A 14930-nucleotide genomic window follows, 5' to 3' on the forward strand; every position below is an offset into this window, starting at 1 on the left:
GGCTGGGCTGCACTTTATGTACACGCTCAGTAGTGAGGCCGGGCTGCATTTTATGTACACGCTCAGTAGTGAGGCCGGGCTGCACTTTATGTACACGCTCAGTAGTGAGGCCGGGCTGCACTTTATGTACACGCTCAGTAGTGAGGCCGGGCTGCATTTTATGTACACGCTCAGTAGTGAGGCCGGGCTGCACTTTATGTACACGCTCAGTAGTGAGGCCGGGCTGCACTTTATGTACACGCTCAGTAGTGAGGCCGGGCTGCACTTTATGTACACGCTCAGTAGTGAGGCCGGGCTGCACTTTATGTACACGCTCAGTAGTGAGGCCGGGCTGCACTTTATGTACACGCTCAGTAGTGAGGCCGGGCTGCACTTTATGTACACGCTCAGTAGTGAGGCCGGGCTGCACTTTATGTACACGCTCAGTAGTGAGGCCGGGCTGCATTTTATGTACACGCTCAGTAGTGAGGCCGGGCTGCACTTTATGTACACGCTCAGTAGTGAGGCCGGGCTGCACTTTATGTACACGCTCAGTAGTGAGGCCGAGCTGCACTTTATGTACACGCTCAGTAGTGAGGCCGGGCTGCACTTTATGTACACGCTCAGTAGTGAGGCCGGGCTGCACTTTATGTACACGCTCAGTAGTGAGGTCGGGCTGCACTTTATGTACACGCTCAGTAGTGAGGCCGGGCTGCACTTTATGTACACGCTCAGTAGTGAGGCCGGGCTGCACTTTATGTACACGCTCAGTAGTGAGGCCGGGCTGCATTTTATGTACACGCTCAGTAGTGAGGCCGGGCTGCACTTTATGTACACGCTCAGTAGTGAGGCCGGGCTGCACTTTATGTACACGCTCAGTAGTGAGGCCGGGCTGCACTTTATGTACACGCTCAGTAGTGAGGCCGGGCTGCACTTTATGTACACGCTCAGTAGTGAGGCCGGGCTGCACTTTATGTACACGCTCAGTAGTGAGGCCGGGCTGCACTTTATGTACACGCTCAGTAGTGAGGCCGGGCTGCACTTTATGTACACGCTCAGTAGTGAGGCCGGGCTGCACTTTATGTACACGCTCAGTAGTGAGGCCGGGCTGCACTTTATGTACACGCTCAGTAGTGAGGCCGGGCTGCACTTTATGTACACGCTCAGTAGTGAGGCCGGGCTGCACTTTATGTACACGCTCAGTAGTGAGGCCGGGCTGCACTTTATGTACACGCTCAGTAGTGAGGCCGGGCTGCACTTTATGTACACGCTCAGTAGTGAGGCCGGGCTGCACTTTATGTACACGCTCAGTAGTGAGGCCGGGCTGCACTTTATGTACACGCTCAGTAGTGAGGCCGGGCTGCATTTTATGTACACGCTCAGTAGTGAGGCCGGGCTGCACTTTATGTACACGCTCAGTAGTGAGGCCGGGCTGCACTTTATGTACACGCTCAGTAGTGAGGCCGGGCTGCACTTTATGTACACGCTCAGTAGTGAGGCCGGGCTGCACTTTATGTACACGCTCAGTAGTGAGGCCGGGCTGCACTTTATGTACACGCTCAGTAGTGAGGCCGGGCTGCACTTTATGTACACGCTCAGTAGTGAGGCCGGGCTGCACTTTATGTACACGCTCAGTAGTGAGGCCGGGCTGCACTTTTTGTACACGCTCAGTAGTGAGGCCGGGCTGCACTTTATGTACACGCTCAGTAGTGAGGCCGGGCTGCACTTTATGTACACGCTCAGTAGTGAGGCCGGGCTGCACTTTATGTACACGCTCAGTAGTGAGGCCGGGCTGCACTTTATGTACACGCTCAGTAGTGAGGCCGGGCTGCACTTTATGTACACGCTCAGTAGTGAGGCCGGGCTGCACTTTATGTACACGCTCAGTAGTGAGGCCGGGCTGCACTTTATGTACACGCTCAGTAGTGAGGCCGGGCTGCATTTTATGTACACGCTCAGTAGTGAGGCCGGGCTGCACTTTATGTACACGCTCAGTAGTGAGGCCGGGCTGCACTTTATGTACACGCTCAGTAGTGAGGCCGGGCTGCACTTTATGTACACGCTCAGTAGTGAGGCCGGGCTGCACTTTATGTACACGCTCAGTAGTGAGGCCGGGCTGCACTTTATGTACACGCTCAGTAGTGAGGCCGGGCTGCACTTTATGTACACGCTCAGTAGTGAGCCGGGCTGCACTTTATGTACACGCTCAGTAGTGAGGCCGGGCTGCACTTTATGTACACGCTCAGTAGTGAGGCCGGGCTGCACTTTATGTACACGCTCAGTAGTGAGGCCGGGCTGCACTTTATGTACACGCTCAGTAGTGAGGCCGGGCTGCACTTTATGTACACGCTCAGTAGTGAGGCAGTGATGCACTTTATGTACACGCTCAGTAGTGAGGCCGGGCTGCACTTTATGTACACGCTCAGTAGTGAGGCCGGGCTGCACTTTATGTACACGCTCAGTAGTGAGGCCGTGATGCACTTTATGTACACGCTCAGTAGTGAGGCCGGGCTGCACTTTATGTACACGCTCAGTAGTGAGGCCGGGGCTGCACTTTATGTACACGCTCAGTAGTGAAGCCGGGCTGCACTTTATGTACACGCTCAGTAGTGAGGCCGGGCTGCACTTTATGTACACGCTCAGTAGTGAGGCCGGGCTGCACTTTATGTACACGCTCAGTAGTGAGGCCGGGCTGCACTTTATGTACACGCTCAGTAGTGAGGCCGGGCTGCACTTTATGTACACGCTCAGTAGTGAGGCCGGGCTGCACTTTATGTACACGCTCAGTAGTGAGGCAGTGATGCACTTTATGTACACGCTCAGTAGTGAGGCAGTGCTGCACTTTATGTACACGCTCAGTAGTGAGGCCGGGCTGCACTTTATGTACACGCTCAGTAGTGAGGCCGGGCTGCACTTTATGTACAAGCTCAGTAGTGAGGCCGGGCTGCACTTTATGTACACGCTCAGTAGTGAGGCCGGGCTGCACTTTATGTACACGCTCAGTAGTGAGGCCGGGCTGCACTTTATGTACACGCTCAGTAGTGAGGCCGGGCTGCACTTTATGTACACGCTCAGTAGTGAGGCCGGGCTGCACTTTATGTACACGCTCAGTAGTGAGGCCGGGCTGCACTTTATGTACAAGCTCAGTAGTGAGGCCGGGCTGCACTTTATGTACACGCTCAGTAGTGAGGCCGGGCTGCACTTTATGTACACGCTCAGTAGTGAGGCCGGGCTGCACTTTATGTACAAGCTCAGTAGTGAGGCCGGGCTGCACTTTATGTACACGCTCAGTAGTGAGGCCGGGCTGCACTTTATGTACACGCTCAGTAGTGAGGCCGGGCTGTGGAGTCAGGAGTCCGGGAAAGTGAGGAGTCGGAGGTTACTGACTCCACAGCCCAGGATTTAGGCCACGTTCAGTGTTGGGTCAGTATTATACATCATTTGTAAGCCAAAATTGTATGTGCACATGTGATTTCACGTATCTGTCACCACAAATGCAGGAACTCCAACTTGCTTTTGCGCATCACATACTATGGGATAAAAAATACTATTTTCTCTGGTTTTATTGCACCATCTCTGAACTGTGCGCCATTCCCTGCAGCATATGTGTCCCACTGCAGCCCACTCCCGCTGTACATGCTCCCTGCACGGTCCGCACTGCGCTCCCCGTCTATCACCACACCTCGGCATCGTGCGCATACATCACTACAGATCACAACGCCTCTGCTGCTGAGCATGCGCACATGACTGAACCGCAACTGCACAGTACACGGCCCCGCCCGACCGCACGCATGCGCAGTGCTGTCTTCTTGATCTCGGCCGTCTCCATTCCATTGCTTGGTTCGCGTTGACTGACCAGAGTCCGCGAATCATTATCGCCCGGGTAAGTGCCAAGTGGCCCAGTGGGCAGGGTGACACGGGGTGAGCGGGCATAGCGGCTGCAGGGAGGCCCGGGCTACATTGTGGGGGCGCACAGCTTCTGGTCTATAAAGAAAACTGCACAGGAGGAGGAAGGGCCGCGGCGGAGCGTTTCCGGGTCCTCTCACATAGAGCTGTCATGTCATCCATACTGGTGTGATCAGTGTCCGGTCTGCCCACACCCCGAGCACAGGGCAGATGGCACCGTGTGCCCGGTATATAGCGTATATGTGCGCAGGGTGGTCCTGTACAGAGGCATATATACCAGTATATAATATGTATGTGGTTGGGCATGTGCCCACTATAGATCCTTTCACTCATTATATGCGAGTCGTGCCCCCCCCCCCACACCTCCCCCTGTGGAGGAGCCGTGCCCCCCCCCCACCTCCCCCTGTGGAGGAGCCGTGCCGTGCCCCCCCCCCCCACCTCCCCCTGTGGAGGAGCCGTGCCCCCCCCACCTCCCCCTGTGGAGGAGCCGTGCCCCCCCCACCTCCCCCTGTGGAGGAGCCGTGCCCCCCCACCTCCCCCTGTGGAGGAGCCGTGCCCCCCCCCACCTCCCCCTGTGGAGGAGCCGTGCCCCCCCCACCTCCCCCTGTGGAGGAGCCGTACCCCCCCACCTCCCCCTGTGGAGGAGCCGTACCTCCCCCTGTGGAGGAGCCGTGCCCCCCCCACCTCCCCCTGTGGAGGAGCCGTGCCGTGCCCCCCCCACCTCCCCCTGTGGAGGAGCCGTGCCGTGCCCCCCCCACCTCCCCCTGTGGAGGAGCCGTGCCGTGCCCCCCCCACCTCCCCCTGTGGAGGAGCCGTGCCGTGCCCCCCCCACCTCCCCCTGTGGAGGAGCCGTGCCGTGCCCCCCCCACCTCCCCCTGTGGAGGAGCCGTGCCGTGCCCCCCCCACCTCCCCCTGTGGAGGAGCCGTGCCGTGCCCCCCCCACCTCCCCCTGTGGAGGAGCCGTGCCCCCCCCACCTCCCCCTGTGGAGGAGCCGTGCCGTGCCCCCCCCACCTCCCCCTGTGGAGGAGCCGTGCCGTGCACCCCCCACCTCCCCCTGTGGAGGAGCCGTGCCGTGCCCCCCCCCACCTCCCCCTGCGGAGGAGCCGTGCCGTGCCCCCCCCACCTCCCCCTGCGGAGGAGCCGTGCCGTGCACCCCCCACCTCCCCCTGTGGAGGAGCCGTGCCGTGCCCCCCCCCACCTCCCTTGTGGAGGAGCCGTGGCCCCCACGGCGACATCCACATGCAGTTTGACTTTGTCAGTGAAAAAGCCTGTCCGTGACTGATTAGCGCTGGGGACTAGTCGGACAGGTGGAGCACTGGCAGCTTCTCCCTGCCCTTAATTACAGGTCTCTCCCAGCCTGTGTGTATAGGGAGAGACCTCTCAACCGCTGGGGACCCTCCTGTCTGATTAGTCTCTGGTGCTGCTCAGCTCCCGGCAGCTTTTAAAGAAGTTGTCCACTACTTTTACATTGATGCCCTCAATTGAATAGGAGGCGGATGTGCAGTGCAGTGCAGTGCACTGCGGCGGCCACTACCACTTGACAGCGGAGCCCCGCAGGTGAGCACTTGCTGCCGCCGGCACCGATAACGACTGATCGCCCGGGGTGCCTATGGCTAGGACATCAATGTGAAAGTAGTGGACAACTCCTTAAAGGTGTTTTTCTCTGAAACAGCACAGTGTTTCGGAGTCGCACATACCTGGCTCACATCGTATAGCCAGTGCCTGACTCATGTTGCCCGGGGATCGGCTGTCAGGTTCCCTTTAAACAATTACTAACTGCAGGTACGGATATGACATGAGTACATCTAGGAGATAGGTAGAGTGCACATAATACATTTATATTTCTCTGTCTTCAGTTTTCCAGCTTTCCCCACAAAACAAACCAGAATGTCTCTTCATCAGTTCTTGCTGGAACCCATCAGCTGCCATGCCTGGAACAAAGACCGTACCCGTAAGCCGATTCCTCCTGTTAATTCTCATGGTTAATTGTATTCTAGTGTGGGGCTTGTTGTGTAAGATAATCCAGCTTTCATCAGTGAAGTATTTCACATGAGATCTCAGACATTGAGTGACTTATTCACATTACATGTACTGCTCAGTGGAGGAGCTGTGTTAAGATTTGTAATATTTTACCTGAGAGCGGATTAGAAACAAGCAGGTAAGTAACAAGCATTTCTGGAGATAGACTTGACCAGCGGATCAGTGCCCCATGTCTGAATTATTATGTCTGCTGTCATGCTCCATTGTAAGGAATAGGAGCTGTGCACAGTCAAGTAAGTGTTACCGTATATCTGTACTTTACAATGGAGGGCATCCGCCATCATATAGTCACCACGGGCTGAGAATGGGCATCAGAGCTTCTGTGATCAGAATTGGTGGCAGTTCCAGCCGTATTTATCATACTTTTAAGAAATGGTTAATTGGCATTTCATGAGGGTTATTTCTGGTAAAACCTCTTTCTGTGTTCAGTGGAGGTGAAAGGGATGTCTCACCAGAAGAGCTCCATTTCATATGATCTACTAAGGTACATGGATGTCATAGAGCAAGGGTCTCCAGCCTGCCTTTTTAGCTCGTGTGAAGGACACTAACAAAGTGAAGCTTGTGTGCGCTGACTGATCCATATTTTACATGGCCAACATGTCATGTGCATTATGGCCAGCGACAAGTTTAAAAGCAAAGCTTGTCAGGCATCATTACTGATAAAGATGGTCTTGATGTCTTACTGCAGTTATGATTGCTCATGCTCTGCTTTCATTACTCTCCACAGAAATTGCATTAAGTCCTAATAACCATGAGGTGCATATCTACAAACAAAATGGGAACCAGTGGGTGAAAGTGCATGAGTTAAAGGAGCATAATGGACACATTACAGGTAAGGTAACGAGAGGTTTTCAGCTCTGGGTGTAGAAAGCAAAACTTGTCACCATATGAAGAACACAAGTTTTATCAAGTTTTCTATGTGTTAAAAACGTATATATGTTCCTAACAGCACCTAACTATTCCAAGGCTGATCACCTAAGTTGTCTATATATTTGGCCAAAATCTGTTCTCACTCCGCATTATTGCCCAGTAATTAATTTAAGAACGAACTTTTTGCTATGAGGACTATGCCCATCAGTTCTATCGCATTTTTGCTCGTTTTGAGGGTGATCAATGCTACTAATGAAAAGGCTCCATTTTTCAGTTGGGTTAGTTCAGGCAAGACTTCAAAGCTGCTGTATTAGCCATATCTGATCTTGGACCTTATAGAAGCTGCTGACTGTGGGCTCCACTTCGGTCCTGCACTTTAGGGCTATGGTCACATGCAGAAAACTTGTTGAAGAAATTTTTGCAATTAACAAATTCATCAGTTTCTGTAAGCTCTGTTCAGATGAGCGGAGCACTAGCAGAAATTGCTGCAACAAATCTGTCGTGTGAATATACCCTGATAAGTCTGTTCTTTCCCTTCTTTATTTCTTTAGGCATTGATTGGGCTCCTAAAAGTGACCGTATCGTGACCTGCGGAGCTGATCGTAATGCGTATGTGTGGAGCCAGAAGGATGGCGTGTGGAAACCTACACTTGTCATCCTGCGTATAAACCGGGCAGCAACTTTTGTGAAATGGTCTCCTTCAGAAAATAAGTTTGCTGTTGGGAGTGGTGCACGACTGATATCTGTGTGTTATTTTGAGTCCGAAAATGACTGGTAAGCATGTTAGTTAGTATATACATACCTACAGGTGACTGGCGTGATGGCTGACCTCACACCAAGACATAATCTACCTGAATTCCCCCATGACATTGTGCAGTAATGCAACATTGCTTTAAAGGGGATTTGCTGGTGTTGTATGCTACATTAGGTAAAGGAGTTGCCTGTATTTTTATGTTTTCTTACTTACAGTACTTACTAGTATAGCAGGTCAGTGATAAACAAAACAACTCACCAGACGATCCCCATCTGTAGCGCCCCCAAGATCTCCCTCAGTCTACAATCCATTTCTTCTGGTAGGGACATAATGAGACCACTGCAGCTGCAGCCAGTCTGTGATCGCCACCGAGAACAATGTAACTTGTGATTGGCTGCTGTCATATAAATTGAAATTCCCTACAAATCAAGCATGGGGGAGGAAACTCCCGAAATGTCGCACGGGCGGGCTGGCGTCCTGTTCCTCCTTGCAGTGTCTTAGCATATAGGAGTTTCTCCTGTGGGTCTACAGCGGTGTCTGTTTAAGTAGCACTAAGGGTGAACTGCTTTTTTTTAATATATCCTTACTTGACTTCTTTTTGAAGAATACATTTGTGTTTCAATGTATATTAGATGTTAGGGATGTGAGGCCACACCGAATTGGACTTGCTGTGCTGGTTGCCGATTTTTATAAATGGCTTGGCTGCTGTCGTCACATGTCCATAGATCTGTACGTTGGCAGCTGAGGATGATGCCTTAACAGAAGAGGATTATAAGTTCAGGTCTCAATAAGATGTGGTGCAGAAAATAACCCATTACAGAGAATCCTCTTCCCAATGCGTGTGGCATATTCAGGAGTAAAGTGCGGCCTCTGTCCTCAGTGGACGCCATCACTCAGTGAGGAGATATGGCAGCGCTGCTCTTCTTGTACACATGAGGCTGGTATTGTAATCCAGCTACTACACATGGTAGTCTTTAAGTCTGTAAATTATTGTAGTAGATAAGATAACGTTTTCTAATTGAATTTGCTCCTATAGGTGGGTGAGTAAACACATCAAGAAGCCAATCCGTTCCACCGTGCTGAGCCTTGACTGGCACCCCAATAATGTGCTCCTAGCCGCTGGATCCTGTGACTTCAAGACCAGGTACAATGATCAGATTGCAGTCTTCAGATGTGAGCATAGACACTGTCAGTTCTTAATATTTTGCTAGCTGTCAATATCTTTTAGGGCGAGACTTTAGTTTTTTTCATTTGTACTGCTTGTATTTCCAGGGTTTTTTCTGCATACATTAAGGAGGTTGATGAGAAGCCCGCTAGTACTCCATGGGGATCAAAAATGCCTTTTGGCCAGCTGATGTCAGAGTTTGGAGGAGCTGGCAGTGGTGGCTGGGTTCACAGCGTCAGCTTTTCTGCTAGTGGAAATCGCCTGGCTTGGGTCAGTCATGACAGCATTGTGTCTGTAGTTGATGCATCGAAAAACATGAGGTAGGTTTCCAAATGTTGTACATCTTCAGTCATTTTACTCACCTGTCGCTGCTCTCTCCGGTGTCCTGCACCCTTCTGCTCCTCTTCTCAGTGACGTTCAGCTCTGCGTGACCCGGAAGTGACTTTTACAATGTAAGTCTATGGAGCGTCAGAACAAGGCTCTATAGGCTTACACTGTCAGATAGACTTCCAGCTGACATATAGAGAATAGAGTGAGTCGGCTTGTTGTAATTGCGGTGTCGTTAAAAAGTTAACGGGAGGGCTTCTTTAAACCCATAGCCTTATGTGTTTTTGATGTGGTAAATCCGTGCGGAATTGGACATAAAAAACGCATTACAAACCTTATCCCAGCATTTTCTATGAGAATTTGCAAGATCAGTGCACATGATCAGGAACTTTCCTGACAGAATTTCATGTGCGTTCAAATGAGCAGCATGTCCGTTCTTTGTGCGTTTTTGCCTGCGTTTTTCCTATACAATGCATTGGAAAAAACGCATGACAAATCGCAGGCAAAAACGCATGAAAATGCAAAAAACTTTTGCTGCCAAGAGGTGCAGAACATTGCATAAATTTCTGCAAGCAAATACTGATCATGCTCACATACCCGAATTCCCCATTGACAAATATATCTATCAAGAAGTGGGTCGGTTTGTGAGAAGTGAGTAAGCACAAAATTGAAAAACTGCTCCATTATTAAGGGGTTAATAATTATACTTGGAAAAAGTGTAATGTGCCCGTATTTATGGGACGATGTCTGTTTGCAGTGTTTCCCAGCTGAAGACTGAATTATTGCCTCTGCTGAGTGTCATATTTGTGTCGGAGAACAGTGTGATTGCAGCTGTAAGTACTTTTTTTGGGGGGATTTCATGCTGACAAGCTACCCAACTTTTTAAGTGCCAAAAAATGCTGTCTGAGGGGGGGGACATTGGCTTCTTGCTGGGACATGCTACTGATGTCTGATGGGGGTGTTGGAGTAAAGTGGCAGCAGTGCTAGGAATACCACTTTGTGGCCTGTCAGCTCCCCATTCCCTTTTTCTATTTAGTGAATAGTCAGCCATTGAGTGGCAAAAAGCTTTTTTGGAAGTCAGACCCCTGCCCATCAGACACCACAAGAATATAACACTGTACTATATTTTATCTTATTCTAATCTTTAGCCAAAGAAACAGTTTAATAAATGAAAGCGACAAATACATAGTCACTGTAGAATTAAAGGAACCATGCTTTTACTTTTTACGTGTTTAATCCAGATTCTTGTACTTTAGGGGCATGATTGCTGTCCCATGCTGTTCACCTATGATGACCACGCCTCATTGACATTCGTTTCAAAACTGGACATTCCCAAGCAAAGCACTCAGCGCAATATTTCTGCCATGGAGCGCTTTAGAAACATGGATAAGCGAGCAACCACCGAGGACCGCAATACCACCCTGGAGACCCTCCACCAGAACAGCATAACGTAGGTGTAATTGTGCATTGGAGAAAGGCCTGTCCTGGTGACCAAATTGCTATTACCTGGTAATCTGCAGGTAAATAACATCTAATGTTAGGCAGGATTACTGGAAGCACAGATACAAGGAGAAAATGGAGTTCTATCTCTCTGCAGCCGCTCACTTTCGGTAACCCATGCGGTGCATGGAGCATTTTTTCATTCTTCGGTCCTTGGAGCTTTGTGAGGGCTTGTTTTTTGCTGAGCAAGCAGATATTTTTGATACCATCATGGCACAGATATGATGTTTTGATCACTTATTTCATTTTTGCGGCGACCAAAAAAAAAAATTGCAATTTTGTCATTTTTAATTTTTTTATGTTAAATTTGTTTACTGATCAGGTTAATTTTATATTTTTATAGAAGAGTTTTTTTTGGAAGCAGTGAGGTGAAATATGTATATATATATATATATATATATATATATATATATATATATATATATATATATATATATATATATATATATATATATATATATATATATATATATATATATATATATTTTACATTTTATTAATGGAAAAAGGAGGTGATTAAATTTTTTTTAAATTTTCTTAACATTCTTGTAGACATTTTGTTTTTACTTTATTTATTAGCCCTATTAGCAAACTTGAGTTGACGATCATTTGATCGCTTCTACTATATAAATCAATACTTTGGTATTGCTCTGTATAGCAAAAATCACAGATTCCTGTGAAACCTACCACAGGCTGGGTTTCAGCAGAGCGTGGTGATGGCAGAAACAGGGTCTTCAGCTGACCCCTGACTGCCATAGCAACCTATCGGCACCATCGATCGTGCTGCGGGGCGTCTGATGGGCACGTCGATTAGCGCTCTTGGAGCAATGTAAATCCTGTTACAGAATGATAGCCAGCGGCATTTAACAGGTTAACAGCCATGGATGAAGCTCTGCTTTCAGAGGCAGATCTTAGTTGTGTATCCCAACTTGCCTCATGTACTGCAGATGTCTGGAAGGGGTTAATTTGATCTGTTGGATTCAAAAGTGCAACTTTTGTTCATTTTGGTATTATCGATGGAATTTTGTGGATTCAATTATTTAATGCAAATTTCATAATTCCGACTTTTTGTCTTGCAGCCAGGTGTCCATTTACGATGGGGATAAATCTGACTGCCGTAAGTTTTGTACCACAGGCATTGATGGTGCTATGACTATTTGGGACTTTAAGGTGAGTTTCAGCAGTCAATGCTTCTGTATTGTAGCTACTCCAGATCCTCGGTTATCATTCAGTGAGTTGAGGATATGTTTAACCCCTTAAATACCGGGGACGTATTAGTACGCATATTTGCGTACTGCCCGTTCAGTGAGGGCTGCTGCGCTGAGCCCTCACTGAACGGAGCACATGTCAGCTGATTCTTACAGCTGACATGTGCCCGCAACAGCCGCGGGTGGAATCGCGATCCACCCGCGGCTGTTAACATGTTAAATGCCGCTGTCAATCTCTGACAGCAGCATTTAACGCGCGCTTCCGGGTAGCGCGTCATAAGTCACGTGATCGCGGGTCGCCGATGGGTGGGCATGACAACCCAGGGTCTGCAGCAGACGCCTGTGGTTGTCATGATCTTGTCGCTATGAGCGCCACCTAGTGGTCGGCGCTCATAGCACAGGACCATTTCTGCTGCATGCAGGGGACCTGCTCGTCCCCTGTATGTAGCAGAGGCGATCGGATAGTTGCTGCTTCTAGTCTCCTATGGAGACTATAGAAGCATGCAAAAAGTAAAAAAAAAAGTTTTTAAAAATATAAAAAAAAATAAAAAAATATAAAAGTTTAAATCACCCCCCTTTTGCCCCATTCAAAATAAAATAATAAAAAATAAACCCCACATACACATATTTGGTATCGCCGCGTTCAGAATCGCCCGATCTATCAATATAAAAAAAAGAATTAATCCGATCGGTAAACGGCGTAACGAGAAAAAAATTCTAAACGCCAGAATTACGTTTTTTGGTCGCCATAAAACATCGGATCTACCCCAAATGTTATCAATAAAAATGTCAGCCCGGTGCGCAAAAAATAAGCCCTTACCCAGCCCCAGTTCACGAAAAATGGAGACGCTACGGATCTTAGAAAATGGCGCTATTTTTTTTTTTATTTTTTTTTTTACCAAATTTTGGAATTTTTTTTCACCACTTAAATATAAAAGAACCTATACATGTTTGGTGTCTATGAACTCGTAATGACCTGTAGAATAAGAAGGGCAGGTCAGTTTTAGCATTCAGTGAACGTGGTAAAAAAAATAAATAAAAAAACAACTGTGGTATTGCACTTTTTTTTGCAATTTTACCCCACTTGGAATTTTTTTCCCGTTTTCCCGTACAGGATATGGTAAAACTAGTAATGGCGTTGAAAAGTACAACTCGTCCCGCAAAAAATAAGCCCTCACATGGCCATATTGACCAAAAAATAAAAACGCTATGGTTCTGGGAACAAGGGGAGCAAAAAACGAAAATGCAAAAACGGAAAATGCTCCGGGGCTTAAGGGGTTAAAGGGTTTGTGAACTTGTGCATTATGCTGTTCCTATTTTATTCTGCCTGGAACGCTGTTACTGTAATTGACAGGTGGAATGGTTTGTCATAGTGTTTAGGGACACAGGAGAGTTGACAGGTCTCCATTAACCCTTTACCGGCATATCACGTACTTGTAGGTCATATAACGGCTGCCTGACTTTGATGTGCGCTCAACACGCCAAGCTCGCAACTTTCCCAGCAGATGATGGCTGTGTTATTCAGCCATCATCTGCCTCTAACAGCTCCCCTCCATCAGCGGCTGTTAAATGCCACGCATCAGCAAGCGGGCGCATCATTCCACATGCACATCGTCGCACCCGTGACGTGATCGTGGGGCGCAGATGGGTTGCCATGACAGCCAGGGCTCTGCTGATGACCTTCGTCACGGAACTCCTGTGAAAACCAGCCTTTAGCTGGCGTTCATAGACTGTTATTTTCGCTATATTTAGCAGTGCTGATGCAATGCACTGCTATGTATAGTACAAGCTACTGGATGATCGCATGTTCAAGTCCCCTAAGGGGGACTATTAATTAAATACAGTTAAAAAGTGAAGAAAATGTTTTAAAAAATATAAAAGTTCAAATCACCCCCCTGAAATTTACAAATTAAAAAAAAAAAAAATACATATTTGGAATCGCTGTGTTTGTAAAAGTCCGATCGAACAATATATAAAATAATTCCGATCCGTAAAATAGAATAATGACAAAATAAATCATAATTCCAAAACTGTGTTTGTTTTGCTTTTTTGGGCCGCTGTAATGTTTCTTTAAAATGTAAAAACAGGCGGTCAAAACATTGTATCTACCCCAAAGTGATAGGAATTAAAATATCACACAAAAAAAAAGCCCTCGCAGCCCCACATCTGGAAAACTGGAAATATTATGGCACTTAGAAAATGGTAACACAACAAATTTTTTCTTCTGAATTTTTTTTCCACTGCTTAAGTAAAATAAAAACGATACATGTTTGGTATCTGAGCAATTGTACTGACCTGGAGAAGCATTTTGCCAGGTCAGTTTTACTGTAAAATGAACACTGTAAATAGAAAAACAATTGTGGAATTGCGCTTTTTTTTTTGCCGTACTTGGAATTGTATTCCCTCTTTCCAGTACATCTCATGATAAGATTGAAGGTGTCATTCAAAAAGACATGTCGTCCCACAAAAACCAAACCCTCACACGGCTATGTCGACGGAAAAATAAAAAAAGTTATGGCTTATGGAATAATGGGAGGAAAAAACTGAAAATCTCTGGGTTGGGAAGGAGCTAATATTATTTGGACATATAAATATTTTGAGATTAGCTTTGTCATGTATTTTCAGATATTTGCTCTTTTGTAGATTGTTGGTAAAATTAATTGTCTTGTCATCTGTTCTCAAATTTCTAGACCCTGGAGTCTTACATTCAAGGCCTGAGAATTATGTAATTGAAGAACAAGCTTCACTGAAAAGACTGGAAGCCTCGGGATCTCCAGTATCTTACACCATGCGGAGACGTGCGCTGAATCGTCACTGACCATCTAGCAGTGAATATAAACAATCTTTCCTATATTCCTATCAAAGTGTAATTCCAATTACTTGTATTTGAGAGCTGCAAGCTCGTGTCACTGAAAAAATGCAATTAAAATCAGAGATCTTCACTGGTTGGTATTCATTCATATATACAAAGGAACATAAAACATATACATTTATTTCCGAAATACCTCGGTCAGTAATGATCCCACAACAAGACTTCCACAGCTGCAGAGTGAAGCCCCGTCTCTGATATCTACCATTGGTAATTTATCTTTAGAAACCTATTTCTGATCCTATGACCTCAGCAGACCAACATCTAGCAGTCCCTGCTTACTGTGCTCTCCCTAAAAAGAGGATTTTCTC

At 47.5% G+C, this 14930-nt stretch overlaps 1 protein-coding gene across 1 annotated transcript; it reads left to right on the plus strand.

The window, feature by feature from the left end:
• Positions 1 to 3709: 3709 nt before the first annotated feature.
• ARPC1A (actin related protein 2/3 complex subunit 1A) lies at positions 3710 to 14692 on the plus strand. Its single transcript, XM_073647892.1, has 10 exons — positions 3710 to 3862; positions 5743 to 5837; positions 6654 to 6758; positions 7348 to 7570; positions 8587 to 8694; positions 8823 to 9035; positions 9800 to 9875; positions 10299 to 10492; positions 11622 to 11712; positions 14441 to 14692. The coding sequence occupies exons 2-10, from the start codon at positions 5774 to 5776 to the stop codon at positions 14477 to 14479; spliced, it is 1113 nt and encodes a 370-aa protein (XP_073503993.1). The 5' UTR covers positions 3710 to 3862; positions 5743 to 5773; the 3' UTR covers positions 14480 to 14692.
• The last annotated feature ends 238 nt before the right edge of the window (positions 14693 to 14930 follow it).

This window comes from Phyllobates terribilis, unplaced genomic scaffold (genome assembly GCF_046119375.1).
Source record: "Phyllobates terribilis strain yellow unplaced genomic scaffold, ASM4611937v1 Scaffold_9__5_contigs__length_417890890, whole genome shotgun sequence".
Classification (NCBI taxonomy): Eukaryota; Metazoa; Chordata; class Amphibia; order Anura; family Dendrobatidae; genus Phyllobates; species Phyllobates terribilis.